This window comes from Cornus florida, unplaced genomic scaffold (genome assembly GCF_030987335.1).
Source record: "Cornus florida cultivar Cherokee Brave unplaced genomic scaffold, ASM3098733v1 CherokeeBrave_3.0.0_Hap2_Chr11, whole genome shotgun sequence".
Lineage (NCBI taxonomy): Eukaryota > Viridiplantae > Streptophyta > Magnoliopsida > Cornales > Cornaceae > Cornus > Cornus florida.
In genome coordinates, this window is record NW_026775581.1 from 126,517,681 (window position 1) to 126,538,296 (window position 20,616).

Genomic DNA, 20,616 nt, shown 5'->3' on the forward strand with positions numbered 1-20,616 from the left:
TAGTCTTTTAATTTAATTTTTTGGGTTAATTTCACTAACACCCCCTCAGGTTTGGCCAAATATCACACTAAAACAACTTTTGAAAATTACTATCATTCATACTGCAAATATTTGTTCTGTTTTTCACTCACACCCCAACCATCACATTCAGAGCTCTGACACCATGTAAATTAACTAAAATACTCTTTGACTTTGTCAAAGGAGTTCTTTAACCTACAAAACTAGAGTAAAAAGACTAAATTATCCCTATATGTTTTGCAATTTATAATTATATTATATTATAATTTATATATATATATATAAATGGAAAAGCTATTGTATAAAAGTAAATATAAATGGAAAAGCTATTGTACCAAAGTACCCTCACAAAAATCTGCCACCTCATAACAATTCTAGGTGTTTATGTAATTTTAAAACCAAACTACTTCTCTCACGCATATTTCCCTTTTCCCTTCACATTCCCTGCCATATTGTTTACATACTCCTTGTATGCACTGATTATCTATGTTTGTTTCCCATTTTATATGATATTTTATCTTTTATCTGATATTTTTGTTTCCCTATCTCTTTTCCCTTCACATCGTTAGCAAACCCTCTGAACCACACTGGTGGTGGAGGCCCATTATTTCCTGCCACGTTGTTTACGTATTCCTCGTATGCACCGACTATCTGATCAATTTTTGTTTCCTATTTTATCTGAATTTATAATCAAAAAAAGAAAAGAAAAAAACCACTCGAGAAATTCTCAAGAATCCACAAAGCAAACCCAAACTTTGTGTATGTATATAAAGATAAAGGAGAGGTTGTGGAGATTAGACAGCGAGGCACAACGTGGGGGTTGGGAATGGTGGTGGTAGCAGCGCCGGTGTGGGGGGTGGTGGCCCCATTAATTGCAATTTTGACGGTGTTGACGTCGATTTGGGTTTGTTTTGTGGGAATGATTGTTTCAGATAAAACATAATCAGAATCGTTGATAGTCTTTGTCATCTTTGGAGTAGTTGCGTCGCTGTCATTGTCGTGCCGTTGCCGTTTCTGTTGTCGTCTTTGCCGTTGCTGTTGCCGTCGTCCCCGTTGTTGAAGCCACCGAGCCTATTTGTATATATATCTATACATATATATTTTAGAGAGAGAAACTATTGGGGCAATGTTGTCTTTTCAATTTGTTGATAATTTAGCGTAAAATGAATTTTAAAAATAAGGATAGATTTGTCTTTTCGCACGTTTTTAACGGTGTTAGTGACGGAAAAGTAAAATTGGGCTAAGTAATAGTAATTTTTGAAAGTTGTTTCAGAGTGATATTTGGTCAAACCTGAGGGGGTGTCAGTGAAATTAACTCTAATTTTTTTTTTTTAAGGTAAATGGTTAGTTTGACAAATTCAAAGGGTGATTAAGTCATTTTACATCATGTCAGAATTGTTCAACTAACGGTTGGGGTGTTAGTGAAAAACGGAGCAAAAGTTTATGATGTGAGTGATAGTTATTTTTGAAAAATGTTTGAAGATGATATTTCGTCAAGCTTAAAAGGGTGTCAGTGAAATTAACCCTTTTTATTTTTGTTAAATTTTCCTTGAACAATATTACATAGGATTAGAGAGCATATCCTAAACTAACAATACTTTAAAATGTTTGTCCCGTTACAAAATTGGAATTCCAAAGGTGCTTAATAATTTCGGGACGGAGGAAGTATCTCCTAAGTGATAATTATTGATGGGTTATAATTCGATTAGGTCCCAACTCCTAAGTGATCAGGTTAAGGTTAATCAAATTGTTAAGAGAGGGTTTTGTACTCCAGTGGTGTTAGATTAGATCAATATGAGACGCACCCGCTAATGATTAGTGGAGTACGACAACACCCTCTCCAACCGGAGAGAATCCAAGTCCAGAGCTACTAATATTCCAATAATTGCATTCTTATTAATACCAATATATAATAGAGTTTGTTCACGTTGGGCTAGAGTTGTCCCAGCTCTGAATTGAGATTGGTTGACAAAATTCACCTAAACCACAAGAAAAGTTGTCTAAGCACATCCAAATATCAAGTTATGACAACCAAAAACAAAACCTAAAAATAGCATCATAAGAAAGAATAGAGGGGCAGGAAGTGATTGTCCAACGTCACTGATTGCAGGAGGCCTTATATGATAATTGGTACCAGCTCAGTGCCTCTACCGGCAGGGTCGGGGGAAACATGGCCCCTCTTAGGGGCATTTTAGTGGATAGGTTCCGTAGGAACCGGACAATCTTATTGGGAAATACCTAGCCACAAACTCCCGTGATGCAAGATTTTGGACGATAAATGAAACAGGCAATAATGTAGTGAAGGGCTTTCGGGACAACTAAGCTGTTTCGTAACAATTCTGATCCAAGTTTTCTTCAAGGCAGAATATTTAGAAAGAGAAACAGAGCAACTCAACGGAAAAGGGAATAAAAGGAAAAAAAAAAAAGAAGGAAGAAAGAGAAACAGAGCAACTCAAATGTGAAGAAACCAAAGATACTTAGATTAACTTATATTCCATTACTAAAATTTATTGAGGATAATAATATTTAATATGCTTGACAAAAAAAAAAAGTTGTAGCATCAGCGTTTGGTTTTCGAGTCCCGAATACAGATAATGAATGATCCACTCAGGCACTGATGGGTTCAGTAGCTTTCTTCAGCCATGCCATTTCAGATTCATCCAAGTATGGGGCAAGGATTTCTCTACACTTGGAATGGTAAGTGTTCAACCAATTTATTTCTTCAGGCTGTAGAAGGCTCATGTCCATCAACTTTCTCTGGAACGGTGCCTGGACAAAAGACGAAGCATCAGAAATTAGAAGAATTAAAAATACTCTATTGTCACTAGCAAATGACTAGAGAAGTATTTTATTCCACTCCATGTATTTAAGAAAGTCACATTTCAGTGAACTTTCGAGAAAAAAAATAAATCACATTTCAGTGTTTGCAAGGCGGTATAGGAAAAATGGTAACAGATTCACATATATGATAGCCAATCTAATCACAGGTTTCAAACTCTTCACTTAATTTATTGATTTTGCTCATAAAAACAGAGTATTTTATCTATTAACTGCTTTCAAGTTAAATCAACTGCAATGAATAAAATAAAAACAGGAACAAAAAACCCAAATTTCTTGCAAATGCTAAAAAGAAGAAAAACACACTGGACCACTTGAAAAAGTATAACAAGTTGAAAGAGTTCTTTTATTTTTTACCGCACAAACTGACCTAGTTTCTGCTGAGTAAACTTCAATAGTTAAGCTTTTCAAGTTCAATAATTGACATATACACAGAAATTAAAAGGTAAAAACAAAAAAAAAAAAATTAAAATTCAAGGGATAGGTGGTATAACAATCTTACCCATGTTATGTGCTCAAATTCCAAGTAACCTTTGTCACCGTAGTTGAACTTTGTATCAGCCTCCTTGATTATAAGTAGATTCTCCAATCTTATGCCAAAGCTACCATCCTCATAATAGCCAGGTTCTAGAAAATGCAATTCCATTATAAGAATTCCAAAGGAAAAAAGAAGACGAATGATTAAAGATTTCCGACACAAGTGTTTCTTTTGGTTCTTGAAAAAGATGAACACAAATTTAGAGAAGTTGGGATGCAGGTGTTTCTTTAAAAGAGAAGTATGGTCAATTTGTGTAAACCTTCTGTGATACATCAAAAGTGAATCTCTATATGTGTAGGCTATTTATTCACTCCCGAGGACTTCCATAAGACAAATCCACCAAGAAAACATGTCCAAAAAAGTAGGGGATAAAGAGCTCATAAGAGCGAGTATGCATGCATGCCTAGTCATACAAACTCAATCTAGAGCCACAAGGCAGTAAAAATATGACACTTACCAATCGTGACTGTCATTGTAGCTTGTAGTGGCACGGGCACGGGCTGCGGTCTTGCAGCAACTCCATGGGGTCCTGTCAAAATATAAAGAGAGAAAAGATGCAGCCATTTAGTTGATATAGAAGTAGTCTCAAAATTGCAAGGAAATGATTATGCAGCTAACTAGTTGACATATAAGTAGACTCAAGATTACAAAAATATTATTGTTCATTACTCACCCTCATGAACGTTCAAGTAAGACCCCACTCCATGTCCAGTACCATGTCGAAAATCAAGGCCAAATTTCCACAAATGCATTCGAGCAAGAACATCAATACCATACCCTATAAAAAGAATTCACAATTGAAAAGGAATAACATAAGCATATGGAAAAATTCACATTTTTACTTACCAAAGGAAAAACTAAATCCACATCTTTACATCGGGCAAAAATTCCATTACTTCATTTAAAAGGAGAAAATCAGAAAACTATGTGCATTCAGTTAGGAGTCCACTCCATTATATGATACTTGAACTTACACCACTTTGAAATGAAGCAACTTAATGAATTATTACCAATTTAAGTAAAGGAAGAAAACTCATAATACCTTGAACTCCATTTGGAAATCGAGCATTGCCAAAACCAATATGACCCTTGAGAACCTGAAAACAAGAAAATAAAGAAACTTTTCAAGATCCTAGATAACAGCAAGCAAGACGAAACAAAAACATAGCTAAGTTACACTTTTACAAGATTATATATAAATAAAAAGCAAAGCATTTTTTCTCCTTTGATATGACAGCATAATTATAAAATCATTTAACTCCTGAAATAAGAAATATAAGAGAATGCAATAAAGATATTACTTTTATTATCCTTTCCAGGACAAAATGTACTCATTCTCTGAGCATGTTCATGCAACACAAACCTCTCCAAGTATTCCATACCATGAAAAGTATAAATCATAAGAACTTCAATTGTTAAACGTGACCAATATATGCAAATACCAGTATCAGAATGATCATGAAATTACATATAAAAACTGATTTCTGGTTTTCCAATTCAAATAATTAAAATATTGGTAACTTTACCATTTTATAAATTATAAAAAATCGACTCATCAAAAACTAAAATGACTATTGGAAGAGTGTCAAAGGTTCGCGACTAATAGGGGGAGGGAACAAAACCTTGGTAATTGGTAACTGATCCTTAGTGATGGAGGTGCTGGAAGAGCTTTGCCCAAAAAATTTTTTTTAAAAAAAACTAGTGATTTAGTGTAGCCAGTCTTGTTTTTAGGTACCTCTTGTAGGCATAATTACAGACATGGACACCAATGCGGACACGGGTTATATCAGGCTTAACTTCAAGGATTCAATTATCGTAGTTGTGAACATTTTCAACTTGCACACCATTTAATGTGACTACTTGACCAAGTCCATGTAATTTTGATTACTATTTATATATCATTCAGCCGGGTGTGTTACGGCTCTGCCTATATGCAAAGAACCGGCTAACACGGAGAACTATGCTTGTAGGCAGTAGAGTATCATAGGCAGCAACCATGATGGTACTGGCGGCTAAACAAAAACGAGATGATGGATGTGGTAATTTAGGCATAATACAAGAGACATTGGAGGTAATTTTGTTTCAAGGTGGTGGCATTCCAGTGCTTGTAATCGGTAACAAGATTATAGTTATGGTGGTGGCAGTCACCATAACTGGCAATGCTGGTGTCATGTGGGTATGCAATGGTTACAGACAACAATGACAGTATTGGTAAGGATAACATGCATGGTAGTAGCCAGTGTATGGTCAGAAATGGGTTGTAAATGAACAGAAGGGCTCGGTTCAGTAAATGAAATTGAGCTCAAACAAAATTCTTAAATTCATTTTATAAAACAAGTTGAGTTCAAGCATCTCTCTGCTTGGCTCGTTTGTTCATGAACATGCTCAATTAAGGACTTTTTTTAGCTCATGAAATTAAAATAATAATTTTATAAATTTGATGATATATAAGCTTAGCCCATGCAAACTAGGCCCATTAAATCATTTCAATATCTTTAACTCATATGTATATCCTAGCCCAACCTAACCATTATAATATATTTTTATCAATTTTAAAATAGAATCCAAGCCCATCTACTTTTCCTAACCCAAGTGACCTCTATTTTAGAGCTTCGGCTGGTCGCTTTTTAGCATATTTCAATACGCCTACAGGAGTCAACACTCTATCAAGAACCATCATTTTCTTAGTATTTGCCAGTTGACCCCCTTCCTTACTATAGGGCTAGCCGAGATGAAGCTCAGGAATCTTTCTAGTTAGAATAGAGTACCATACTGCAAACATCAGCTTTCACTCCTTTCAGTCATCAAGTTTACCTCTCTTTCCTTAAAAGATCATAGTAGATGCAGCAATTCGGTTTCGAGATGGCCTTGACAAGTAAGTGTCAAATGGAGTAACTCTAACAAAACCCTAGCCACCACATACACAAGACCACCCTTTATCCATGAATGCCGACAAGGAAGCGAACATACTCCATATTGACTACACTGATTGAATCGCCATGAAGGACATCACCCTTCTCTTCTTTTCCCTCGTATTTGTTTCATCAGTTCGACTGTGTTGAATGGCCGCCACATATACAAGACCACCCTTCATTCGTGGCGAACAAACTACGACGACTGAATCACCATGAAGAACATCACTCTTCTTTTCGCTCATATTTGTTCAATCAGCTCGAATGTGTTTTGAGGGTGAAGATCAAGAATTAGGCAGTGTTTGACAGCAATTTTTTCTACCAATGGAACAATTAGTATGTATATAAATAGACCAAATTGTATGTGCCAAACCTATTGATACTGTGTAAATGAGCTTGATCAAGCCGAGCTCCAGCTTTGCCTGAACAATACTGAATTGAGCTCAATCATGGCTAGGGCTATAGGCTCTATCAAACATGATCCATTAAGGGTATAGATTTTTTTTTTTTTTTTTTAAATTGATGTCAAAAGAGATTCCCAAACAATAATTAAAAGAAGTGAAAAAGGCCAAAGAAGACAAATAAAAAATTAACAAAAAAGAGAAGAATTAAGTATTTGACTCTTTGTTAAAATTAAAAAAATAGAGTACGAATAATAAACAGAGGGAAGAAAAACGAAAAAATAATGCTGAAAACATTTTGATTCAGTTGACAGGTCTATCTCTAATACTTCAATTTACCGTTCACATATATGTTCTTTTGGTTGTGAAGTGTTAGATTGCTTTTGGATTGATGGAATTATAATGAGTGGATCATTTGATTCCACAGGTTCACTTTATTTACGCAGCTTGGATTTGGCTTTGAAGAAGATTGAGAATATTTTTCCTTTATAGATTTGAAATAACCAAGGGTGTTATTTGAAATTATCCTAGGAAGGATTCTAATTGGATATCCCTACTCTCTCCTCTCCCTCACTTTTTATTGTCCCCAATAGCCATTTTGGCATTTAAGTAGGTTGGATCTGGCTTTCAAAAAGAGATTGAGACAATTGAATTTGTGGGTTTGGAATAACAAAATGAAGGATGTCATGGAATATCCATCAATAAGGATTATAGTCGAATTCTACTTGATATAGAGTTCTCACGTTCTAACCTACTAATTCACAAATCTGAATCCCCAATTCCTCTCCTTCCAACATCTAACCAAATACAACCTCGGTCATCATTTTTGAGAACTTTCAGTTCACAAAATTTGTGGCATTTTTATTCACATTCCAAGGTGTTCCAGGGTTGATTGAAACATCCATCACTGAAAATAATTCAATAACTTGGTTCCCACTCCAGAAACACGTCCATGTGGGATAAGGTTTCTAATTGTTATCTGGCAGCTCCAAATGAGCCACAGCAAAAGCTTACAATTATAAATTTGGACAGGTGTAATCAAGATTAACTTGGAATTAAGTAACAAACAGACAAAGGTGTTCAGGAAATTAACAAATACCACTTACAGCAGTATAGCATGCTTTCTCATGTGCTGAAGGTTTTGCAAAATGAACTGTCCGTGTTATATCAGTGGTTCCATCTAAATACTTCAAAGAGAGCAACACCAATAAAGGTAAAAAAAAAAATCAAGGTATTAGAAAAACAAGTTCTAACAAATGGCTATATGATGAGAGCACAAACTATTTAATTTAGCTGCAGACCTGTCCTCCCGAATCGAATAAATAAATGCTATTTGGGTCAAGTTCTAAACATGTTTCCTTCTCTGGTTTATAATGATTAATTGCTGCATTAGGACCAACTGATGAAATAGTAGGAAAACTCAACCCTTTAAAATGCTGCAGACATAAAATATAAAAGAATATGAGCATGTGAAACAAAATGCCAGTAAATAAAAATGACACATATCACCTAAACCACATAAAACAATTTATATAAATTTTAGAAAAACAACTGCACCACATAATTCATTTTCTTTTAAACTGCTGCAAGCTCTTTTACCCAAAAGTATATATCACATTTTATAGCAGATTTCTAGCCACACATACAGTAACGATGAGACATCCATCCTCTGGATACATCAGAAGATGTCCAGAATAAGAACTTGGAGCCTCCACGATCATAAGTTGAAAAGAAAGGAAAGATTCTGTATTACTTGTACATATAGTCATGGGTATATGCTCTAGTAAACTTCACATTATTTATGGGAAAAGTATCTCATTTTTTGCTCACACACACACACACACATTCGGAACAATACTTTCTATTATGACAAGATATGGAGTATTACTAAAAGAAAGAGAGAGACAACCATACAAAAGATGTTCTCCAGAAGAATTAGAAACATGTTCGCAACATGAATTGTTAAAAACCGACTTCCTAATAAAGTAATAGCAAACATGTCATATAACTTTCAAATAATTATTCGAATAGAAAATTAAAAGCCAAGAAACTCAAATGAAGAAAGAAATGCATCAATATGTCAAAGTAATTTAACAAGAATTATAAAATGCTACTACCAGTATGGCAGCATCCACATATTTCATTATCAGAAGAAATCGGGAAGTTGTTCTACTAAACTAAAATATCTCTATTTCCAACTTTAAATGTGTCTTACATTATATCTGCCTTTAATTGTTCAGAATAGTCATTAATTATAAAAAACACATTACCTCTTTTGATGCGCGGAACCCCTCTAGCTTATCACTTACAGACAACTCCGTCAGTTTCATGGTTTCCCTGCCATATTTTATTCAATCAGTGACAGATTGATATGATACAGCTTTATGGATGCAGAGTAACCCTGGTACAGGCTCTAGAGAAAACCCATCCATGAAATCATGATTCAAAAGTGGGCAATGTGCTTGTGGAATACAGAAGCATTTTGTCTGTCTGTTAGATAATGTGAATACTAAAGCAGTTCCAAATTCAGGTTAAGAACTAAACATAATTTTTTATTCAAAGGGAACAATATTTTATTAACTCCAAGACAACAATTAGTTTAACCATTTGATTCCCATGCAGAACATCAGTATTTTACCTTTTACCAGTTCATTTATATTATCATCAAACTTGACCAAAATAATAAACAGACATGACTTAACCATTCTACCCATTATAAAGGGACAACCTTTAGGTATAAATTAGTAAAAGTTCTCGTATGTCCTTCTGGGTCACAGAAACGAATTCTACCAAGTACGAAATATGCAGAATGAAAATGAACAAAAGCAGTTACTCTGCGCTACTAGCAAGTAAATTAGCCAAAAGTACTAAAATCAATGAGGAAAAACACACGACTGTTTTGTCTTGTTCGTACACTCTGCCTCCACAAAATAACCAGAAGCCCCATAAATTTCTTGCATCTGCAAAAAAATTGAACCATGTAGAGATCAATGGCATTATCAAAATAAATACACAACCTAAGTGCTAAAAAGAGCCTTCATAATAAAAATGATCTCTGATTTGAGAAGTCATTACAACGAAAGTACAGTAATATGTTCCTCACATAAAAATTGGCATATCAATCCTGCAAGTTTCTACATCAGGAAAACTAAAAAGTGAAAGAAAAATGCTGTAGAACAATGTCAACAAATTCTAAGTAAAGGGAAAACTTTTTGGAAGCAGTATCCGGTAAAAAATATAGCTTAATTCTTTCCTCTTTTTTTCCTTTTAAAATCCAACTTAATTCAGCATTCATATATATCATCATTGTGTCATAGAGACATTGAAAAACAATACTTTATTTTCTGTGTAACATTTTAAACATTTGAGAACCAGTCCTCAATTTCGTAAAACAAATACTAAAGGTAGATTGGCCTCAGAGAGAACAAAATTAATATAACCATCCCAAATATTTGGAACAAGATTTAGTTGAAGTGAGATAAGTGTAACAGCAATGTCAAACAATAAGAACTCTACCACTCATAGCAACAAAAACATTTATAATAAACACAAGAAAAAAAATGAAAGGTAAACTCTCATGCTAAAATAATGCAATATAAATTAAAATTTGAATGACCAATCCTATAAAAGCATTTTTCTTCCACCGATCAATCATAATTTATAAAACACATTGAATTCTATTTAGGAAACTAAATTCAGGATTTTCTTTATCAATAAACCCTTGGTAAATATTCAACATAACCCTATGTCAACTATTTGGAGTACACTGTATGAATCATTTTTTCACCATTTCTACTCTACTTAACGCCATAACTTCAATTAAGCCACACCATATCTTTCTTTACTATCTCGATCCATGTTCATAGCCTTCTCCTCTTCTTTCCTATCTAGATCCATATTAATTACTCAATCCTTTTTCCATATTTATCGTCAACGTGGATCATGACACCCTTTAGTATAATTATTACTCATGAAACCATCTTAAATCAGTTTGCTCTCATTTTATCGAATACTTGTGTTACAAAATTTGCCTTTTTATTTTTACAACATATATCAATTGTACAATTTCCAGAAGCACTCCACTCATCTTCAATTTTATGAGCATTATCCTCAATAATCTGTCCCTTCCTGCAAATAGTCTAAATTAGGTAATGAAACTCTTCACTTTTTTATATATCTTGCCTACCGATATTCACTATAATAGGAAATGATCTCTTGCTCACCGGTGAGCAAGAAATTCATCCACACCATGCATAGATGAGGGGGCAGCAAATCAGAGATGCGAGACTTTTGACTAAGATGTCTGTTGGATGTGATTGCTATGTTTTTTTGGTAACTAATTTTTTACATCCAATGGTCACTATGCATAGTGCGGATGAATTTCTTCTTCACTGGTGAGTAAGAGATCATTACCCTCACTATAATGTTACAAACCATCAATTTACTGATACTCATAATTGTTAATTCTCTTGATTTTAATATTCTCTTTAATATCTAATTTAGCACCTAGCCTACTTTGGTTTCACCAATTAAAACAAATATCATCAAGAAAATAGCACATACAATTGAACCTCATTCTAAACATGTCTAGACAGTTTCTCAAGTTATCCTTAATTTAGATAGAGAAAGGTGCTTCATGTTGATCCCTGATGTAAACCTAAGATGATTAAAATCTACTTAATTTAATTTATTATTTATTTATTTATTTTTTCGATATTTCAATTTGTGACTCCTTTTTTATTTAAAACCTACTAAATAATATAGGGGTGAAGTGCAGTTAACGCCCCTGTACTATCCTTATAGTTCATATCAAACCCCTGTTGTGCACTAAATCCCCTCAAATTGAAAAAGCGTGCAAGTACTAACTGGCACATTAAACTAAGATCTTGACCAAAATACCCTTACATAAACATTTCTTACATTATTTAAAAAAAAGATCAAATGTGAAAGGACCATTTCTTACATTTCTTACACCCAACGTTTTTTCTTGTACGTATAGTATCAAACACACACACACACACACACACACACACACACACACACACACACACATGTATATATCTTCCTTGTGATCTATACATATATTCTTCCTCAAGAAGATCTACTGGAGTTGTCGTTCAAAATTCTCACCTCCAGAAATATTGTAAATGACAATATTTTGATGTAAATTTGTAGGTTTGCGTGACTAGAATTACTCAGGGAAGTAAAGTTTTGGCGATTCATTAACATGTTTCAGGTTTGTTTGCTTAGTAAAGTTTCTCATGCTTAGGAAATATGTTTTTATGTAAATCAAGGATGCACACCAATAGTGGTTTTTGATTTGTGATTATAAAAAGACCAAGAAGGATTGTGGAAAAATGGTTCAGAGATGCCATTGTTTTGCTTTTTAATTTTTCTTTATTTTTTTAAATGATGGGATTGGACAAGATTTACTATTTGTTGGTTTGGTTTTGAAGGGATGCTTACTCCATTTAGTCATTTTACTTTGGTCTGTAGACCAAGATCGTTAATCCAGAAATAGAGAAGCCATCAAGTACAAATTAAGACAGAGAAGTGGAAATTACTTAAATAAATGTGTTGCTTTATACAGCTTGTAGTCTTTTGTGCTTATTCTCACAATATATACGTGTCAACACTCCATATAGTCCATCTTAGGGAAGATTTTGACTCAAGACAACCTAAGGAGAAGGAATCAGATTGTGGTTAACTGGTGCTTTATGTGTAAGAACGATGAGGAAACAGTTAATCATCTTCTTTTGCATTGCCCAGTGGCATGGGATTGTTGGATGTTGATGCTGGGGTTATTCGGGCATCAGTGGGTTATGCCGAGGTCTCCCAAATGCTTTATTGAGGCTTGGAAAGGCTGTACAGTGGGGGTTCAAGTCAGGATTTCTGGAGAGTTACACCTTTATGCATTTGGTGGTGCATTTGGCTTGAAAGAAATAGGAGATCTTTTGAAGGAAAGGAAAATACTATTGGGTCTTTGAAATTCTCCATTATTAGCACCCTTTTTTGTTGGGTTATTGGGAGAAATTGTAAATCCATAGAGGAGTTTGTTGATTTTTTGGGTTATTTGAGGGTTTAGAGGCCCTCTGTTCTTTTGTGGCTCTTTTGGGATGCGTTCCCCTTTTGGATGCTCTTTTATACATTATTTACTTATCACAAAAAAAAAAAAATCTAGGTGATGGTGGCTGAATGTATGGGTATATATATATGTGTGTGTGTGTGTGTTTGTTATACATGAATATATGTAGAATTAAAAGTAGATGATGAGGACTGTCGTGTGTTGATTGTATTAATTGATGAACTCAGTGTTGCTTTGTCCATTTAGCATAATTAACTGTGTTAATTTGATGGAGTTCGGGTCAGATTTGAAGAATGCATGGATTGATTTCAAATTTGGAACTCATGAACTAGGCGATGGTTGTGGAAGATTTTTGTTCCAATAGATAGATTAGAGGGTAAGGAATTGATTGATATAGGTTTGGTGTTGAAGAAGTGGTGGATGATGACCAGAATAAGGGCTGAAAGTTTCTGTGTGAACAGGAGTTAGAAATGGGTCTGCAGTAGCGTGAAGAAGAAGAGAGGAGGAGAATGACACAGTCGAGGGCATTTTCGGAAGCGTAAAAGGGAAAAAGGGGCATATTACAATTACTTTGTCACTTTTTGCAGATAAGTGATATGAGAAGAAGAGGGGGGGGGGGTTCGCACAATTTTTTCAAAAATAAGGGGTGACATGGCACATTTTAGAAAGTAGGGGGGTGAAAGTGCTATGTGGAGTATACTACAGGGGGGTTAAAAGCGCTTAACCCATATTATATAGTCGCGATCTTATTATAGGCTTTTTTCGAATCTATAAAAATCATATGACAATCTTTCTCACTATATACACCTTTTTTATTAAGCCTCCTCATTCAGTAGACAATTTTCATAATCAACATCTAAGAGCTCAAATCCAAATTGATTTTTTTATACTATTATTATAAGGATTAATTGTTGCTCACAAACTCCTAAAGTTTCATAACATGACTCCTTAATTTAATATAGCAATAAATACTAAGATACTTTTTCACCACTCACCAACCTTTTATTATAATGATCTTATTAAAAACATTTATTATTCAAGACATGCCATAATCTACATAGCACTTTCAAGCCTTGATAAATAATAAGAGTACCATACTACCAATATGATCTTAAATCCCTTCCTCTTTTTATCATTCCCACAGTAATTTGTTTACCTTTTCAGCGAACAAAAAGTACAACTTTTAACTTCCTTCAATTTTGTCATCTTGGATATTTTTTTTACCTTTTCATCGACAAAAAGTAATTTTTTTTACCTTTCTTCAATTTTATCATCTTGGTAACTCTTAGATCATCACCCTTCAAGCACTTAACATGATCAAATTTTCAAACCTCTTTTCAGTATCTTATCATTAAATCCCGTGTTACTATTTTCAGCATCTTATCATTAAATAATTTGGCGTCCTCTCCTTCCACATTCCACCACTTGATTCTCTTTTTCTCTTTCTTGGTTGTAGGCTAATATAGAACTGTCAGCCTATATTATATTGCAAGGTCAAGTTCTTTCCCAAAATTCAACTCTTTGCATGTTATCCACTTTCAAATAAAAAAATAATCACTGGGTCACTTGTCCCCAGTCAGCTCTATTTAGCTCTGCCCTGTCTGCCCATAACATAATTGTTAGTTCATAACACATTCAAAGCAAAAGCTTAGATTTAAGGTGCAAATAATCTTAATGAGAGATTGTGTGCGCGCAAGTCCCATGGAAGGCAAAGTGAAAACAATTTGAGGTAATATGCGTTGGTTTGCAGATGCCAAGATGCACTTGCCACCACTTAAGTGACTCTGAGACTCTTGCATATGATGGTACATATATATATATATATATATATATATATATATATATATATAAGATGGGATCAGAAAGGGAAAACCTAGAAAGAGACCTTAACCTTGAATAAGTTTAATTTGCACCTACCATGAAATAAAACTACATTTTTACGATTATAAAACAGAACTCTTAATCCTAACATTACCTGCTTATCCAGCCAGACAAGAAATTGCACAACAGCTGCACCATCACGAATGTGACACTTTTTTAACCCATCCAACTCCACGGGGTTCTGAAAATATAAACAGCCAGAAGCTAAATTAACTAGGCAGAGATGATATCAAAATAGGAAAGCAAAATTGTTCTGAACATCGGACCCTTGACACGATTAAAAAGAATGAAAAGTATTTTAATCTTAGTACATTCTGACATTAAGTATACAATTTAGAGTTTTAGGAATACTCATCTCCACATTTGAGTTATGGATTCAGTTTGTCATAATCCAAGAACTGAAGTTTATGCTCTTAATAAAAATACAAAAAATTCAGATATTTTGATATTACTCCTTTAGCATTGCCAAATCCAATATGTATTGAAAAATTATAATTAAAAAAAAAATCAATTAATTCTCTCTCAACAGTCTATTAGAATCTGTTGGGGGCAGCAGAAGCGTGCGAACACAAAGATCCAATGAAAGCCAACAAAACAATCACACACAAAGACAATATATACATGATTCAGCCAAATTCAGGGCTACGTCCATGAATGAGAAGAGACTCCACTGTGATTTGTAGAGATGTTACAACAATAGAGTACCAACACCGCATACATGTCTTTTCACCATGTATGTTTGTCTCCTCGCTACCAGTGACCCTAGGTGTTTTTCCTACTCTACCAACTCACATACTACCTCTACTCATCAACCCCCTCATGAGACTACATCTCTCTCAATCTCATAAGTCTCAACCCAAATCCTTTGTATCTATTTATTGAGTTTCAAACCCAATTCCTTGTTAGACAAGGATCAGGGCCGGCTTGAGCCTTAGGCAGGTTGGGCGACTGCCTTAAGCCCCGACAAATAAGAAGGCCCCAAAAATTTGTATTTCTTTATATATTATTGTAACAACCCTCACCCTAACCAAACACAATATTGTCCGCTTTTGGCTCCCCAGATAAGAGACTTCCCAGTGGGTCACCCATCCTGGTACTACTCCAGGTTAAGCACGCTTAACTCTTAAGTTCTAATGGGTTCACGGTCATCACGGCTTTAAAACGCGTTGTGTCATAGAAAAGTGTAAAACCTACATATAGCACTTCACCTTTCCCAGACAATGTAAGACCATGACACCCTATAGCCTGCCAATGCTTGCCCACACCACACCTGCTCAAAGAGGACGCCACAATCGTCCCCCATGGGCCCAACGTCCTCGTTGGCCGCACTACTGACTGGGTTCCGGCTCTGATACCATTCGTAACAACCCTCACCTTAGCCAAACATAATATTGTCCGCTTTTGGCTCCCCTGGACCACAGACTTCGCAGGGGGTCACCCATCTTGGTACTACTCCAGGCTAAGCACGCTTAACTCTAGAGTTTTGGATGGTTCACGACCATCACGACTTTAAAATGCGGGTGTAGAAACCTACATATAGCACTTCACCTTTCTTAGGTGATGTGGGATCATGACACCCTGTAACTTGCCAGTGCTCGCCCACATCACACCCGCCCACAGAGGTCGTCACAAATATAACTTTCCTTCAAAAAAAAAATTCTCTTCAAGTATTAAACCTCGACGAATAAAGAGATTTGATAATGGGCCTAAAAGATCTTTATCTACTATAACTTACCTAAAAATTTTATTTACTTTTATTATTAGACCTAAATCAAGAGAGAACTTTAATAGTTGGCCAAAAATATTTTTATCCTTTTATCAATTTTTTTTCTCTCACTATTATCCTCGATTCCTCATTACATCGTACATATATATATATATACATGTTTCTCATCATCATCATTACAACAACAGTAAGTATTAAATATGGTTGAGATTTGTGAAACTTTCCATATTTTTTACTCTTAATTAACTCTTATCTTCCCTCTTTTTCTTATTACTCGCATATTTTCCATCTTCCCTAATTGTGTAGCATTTTTTTTTCTTTTCTCGACTCAGTACTCGGTACAATCTGTCGAAAGATTTTGAATATAGTTTTATTCTATAGAAGAATTTATTGGAGCATTAGACCTAATTTTTCTTTATGGTTTTATAAATTAAATTATTTTATAATTTTATTATTATTTTTTGATAAGTAAATATAATTTCATTAATTTTTGTTATCATAAATTATATATTTTGTTTCTGAGTTGCCATCATTTTTTACTTAAGTTGTTGAATATATCTACTAGTATGAATCTGGATATGAAAAACTTAAAAAGATGAGAAGAATAGATAACTAATTAAATCCAAAAAAATGAACTATTGATAAATTTATTACAAACAATAATTAAAACATAGCAAAAATTTTAAGAGAAAATTCAACAAATGAACAATTAAGTAATCTACAGGAATTAAAATATTATACGGTAGTGAAAGTAAAAAGCCTAGCTGACTTTATTTATACTGATCATCAAATTCGTGATTACAAAAAAAAAAATCGCACAAGCCAATTAACTAATGATAGAACAAAAGATTGAAAAAATCTTAGTGCTAAGTTTAAAAATTGTGAAACAACTAATGAGCATAATACTAATTTCTTAGAGGCCAAGACTTACCAAACAAGAAATTACCAAACATAATACAACTCTAAAATAGACACATAACTAGAATAGGAATTTGAGACACAATTTCCAACAGAATCCAACACTATTATTTTTGTACTGTTGGGGTTTTCTTCCCAAAAAGGCCCAAGGGCTACTTGAGATCCCATAAAAGGAATAAGGACTCCTTCTCTGAACATTGTTTGCACTCCTGAAGATTCTTTGAAAAGGAATTTAACACAGATTTATAACATATTGTAAAAACAACTAGCAAAAATTGCACAACCTAGTCTACGTCCAAGCACATGAAAGTTTGACCTTGTTCTGCTTCTAAAAGAAACTAAAGTAATAAAATAAAGCCACCAAAATATATATGTTGTAAAGCATAAAATATATGTGAAGAGAGAAATAATATATATATATATATATATATATATTACCAAATCCAATAAAAAAACATGTCACCAACGAATGCAGGAAATTTGAGATGATATCACTTCTTATTGGCACCAGATATCAAAAGCATGAGCAAATCATGGAATATAACTACACTGACTGTAAATGAGGCTTGGACTATCTTAGCAACTAGACAACTACAATTTCTCAAGGTTTACTTTGGCTAGAATTTTATTTTAGAATGAAAAAAAGAAAAAGAATGCGCCAATTTTCAACAAACCAGTGTTACTGATCAGGGGTCGTTACTTTTTGTAATGGTAAAAAACTTAGCCAACAAGTGTGAGGATGCGAATCATGAGAGCGCCAAGCAAAGAATCTGATAGCAAACTCAGCTAATAAATGTGAGGATGTGAAATCATGAGCACGCCAAGAAAAGAGTCTGAGAGCTACTTTTTGCAAAATAATATAATAATTTAGGTCTGTCTCTAGTCTTCTTTCCTTGCATCCCATGTAAGCAGGACCAGGAGTGGGTAATAGCCCTTTTCTGATAGTATTCCTGGTCCAGTCCTCTCAGTTTATGGCATTATGGACTTTCTGCCAAAGCCTAGTGGCTCCAACTACAGATTCTTTTTTTTATTATTATTATTTATTTATTATTATTATTATTATTACTACTACTACTACTATTTATACAGAAAGCTCCTATTACGGAAAATTTTCAGTAAATGTGCCACCTTTTGGTTAAAAGTGTCTGAACTTCGATATGGATATTTACTACCTTGAGAGCTTTGGGAAGGGCCAAAGGTGATGGCTGCAGGAGAACCTGATCAGGATTCAGTTTCGAATACAAAGCAAAGCAGCATGAACCAGGGGCAATCCAGATGAGGTTATGACCATTCTCCTCTGCTTCATTTTTACCATTTCCAGATTGAGTTTCATTAGCTGAAGAAGTGAGCTGATTGGATGCAAGCAAGACCACATCTGAACTCACTGCACTGTAGTCACGTGCTTCAATTCCATTATCTTTTAAATAATTGATTACCTGTATACACTAAACATTTGTTAGATAAACGTGAAAATAAACCTTTTTACTTCAGACACCGCTGTTAAAACATATTAATGATAACAGAATACATTATTCAAAAATATATATAAAATAAAATAAAATAAACAAATAAAAAAAAGAATACAAAGGAGAAGAAAAATACTGACCTCCGAAGACAACTTTCTCTTGTCCACATATAAGAAAGAAGAAACTGTTGTTACCACAGCAAACGCCTGAACAACCGGATTGTAGTCAACATCACTCCCGCGGATATTATACAACCAAGCAACCTGCATTGCAGCAAATCATATTGAAATACTTATGGGCACTACTACCTAAATCAAGATGAAAAAAAGTAATAATTTAAAAAAAAAAAAAAAACAAATATAGGAGATGCAAGAAACTGAACCTATCAACCTCAACACAACACAAGCTGCTACAGATAAGAATATTTGTTGTGGATGGTATAGACAAACCTCATCCAGTGCAGTGACAATTATAGCACGAGCTTTCTCCAGAACGAGCTTTTCTCTCAGTTCCTTCAACTTGTCTGCGACAGAACGACCAGTGAACTCTATGGGATGTAAAATTACAGGATTAGTTCCTTCTGGCGGTCGGTTTTTCCAGACTTCATCTACCAAGTTGGTGGATGTATGAACCAGCTTTTGCTGCTTCTTGGCAAAAGCATGCTCCCATTTCTTTGCGGTGTCCACTGATATACACCATGTATCTACACCAATAGCCGCATCTTTCGGCAGATTCTAATAAAGCATATCATGAGATCAGCTTATAATAAATATTTTACAAACTACAATGAACAAAAATTAAATTAACCATAAGTGCTAAATGTACACAAAATGATAGTAATTGTTAGAGCAGCAGTAATAGTTAGTTGTTCAACCATAGCAACTATCCTTCTGGTGATGTAAACAAGATTGGACATCAGCAGAAACATGAATCATAGAGCAGCAATGCAGAAAATAAATGGACTTCTAACAGTTGAGCTTCCCATGACAACACTCTAGCAAAGGTACCCAGTTTCAATGGATTTCCACTTTCACTTGTTACTGCTTTTAAGATCAGAAATTGGTCAACTTATCCCCAAGAACACAGAGTATCAGAAAATAGGCCAAAATGACCAATTAAATCATTTGGCAAAGAAAGTCTGGTACTTATACTTACCTAATCTAAAAACGAAGGAAACATAAGGGATCGACCTATACCACATCTTATGTTTGAAAGTTTGTATTTCTTTGTCTCTTATTTATCTATTTTTCTTTTTTTCGTTTTTTGTTGTTCACTCCATACCAAAAAATATTGTTGTTCCATAATCTACTGATGAATTTGGCCTGATATAAAAGATCGCTTTTATTCTATATTTTAAAGAGATTTTTTTTTCCAATGCAGATCCAATCTACCAACGGCATCATTGATCAAAATTTCAAATTTTGTCCCAAAATACCAATATACTTTTAACGTTAGGAAAGCCTAGAAGCCTATTAAAATTTACTTTCCAAATTCAGTAGATGTCAGTCCAGATGATTTTCCTTTTGAAACACTTTGGAACTTGTACTGCAATCCTAACCTAAGATATGCCTATTTTCCTCCCCTCCTAGTACTTTCTTCTTGTGCCCCTCAATTTTCTGCTCTCAAATTTACTTACAACTTTAAAAACCCTACCCATTCCTCCTTTCCACCATCCAACTTTAAGTAAAACTACAAAGAATATCCCCTACAGCCCCTAGTTCCTGTTCACTGTACTGTTCACAGCTTCAAAACAAAACTAAAATTTGCCCTTTTTATCAGTTCCCCAAGATCATAAACCTCTATTACACCAATATAAACCCTCTATTAATCAAC

At 34.4% G+C, this 20,616-nt stretch overlaps 1 protein-coding gene across 2 annotated transcripts in view; it reads right to left on the reverse strand.

The window, feature by feature from the left end:
• Window positions 1-2,477: 2,477 nt before the first annotated feature.
• LOC132287197 (aminopeptidase P1) overlaps window positions 2,478-20,616 on the reverse strand; it is a 29,895-nt gene continuing 11,756 nt past the window's right edge. Inside the window, exons 4-16 of one of the 2 annotated variants that reach the window (XM_059789731.1) lie at window positions 19,233-19,517; window positions 18,924-19,046; window positions 18,490-18,753; window positions 14,768-14,854; window positions 9,603-9,667; window positions 8,978-9,044; window positions 8,009-8,143; window positions 7,814-7,894; window positions 4,437-4,491; window positions 4,068-4,172; window positions 3,852-3,923; window positions 3,359-3,483; window positions 2,478-2,787 (exon numbers count right to left, since the gene is read on the reverse strand). In XM_059789731.1, the coding sequence (XP_059645714.1) occupies window positions 2,626-2,787; window positions 3,359-3,483; window positions 3,852-3,923; window positions 4,068-4,172; window positions 4,437-4,491; window positions 7,814-7,894; window positions 8,009-8,143; window positions 8,978-9,044; window positions 9,603-9,667; window positions 14,768-14,854; window positions 18,490-18,753; window positions 18,924-19,046; window positions 19,233-19,517 (1,626 nt within the window). In that variant the 3' untranslated portion in view covers window positions 2,478-2,625. Of the gene's footprint in view, window positions 2,788-3,358; window positions 3,484-3,851; window positions 3,924-4,067; window positions 4,173-4,436; window positions 4,492-7,813; window positions 7,895-8,008; window positions 8,144-8,977; window positions 9,045-9,599; window positions 9,668-14,767; window positions 14,855-18,489; window positions 18,754-18,923; window positions 19,047-19,232; window positions 19,518-20,616 lie in introns of both variants that reach the window. The other variant, XM_059789730.1, reaches the window with a different exon arrangement.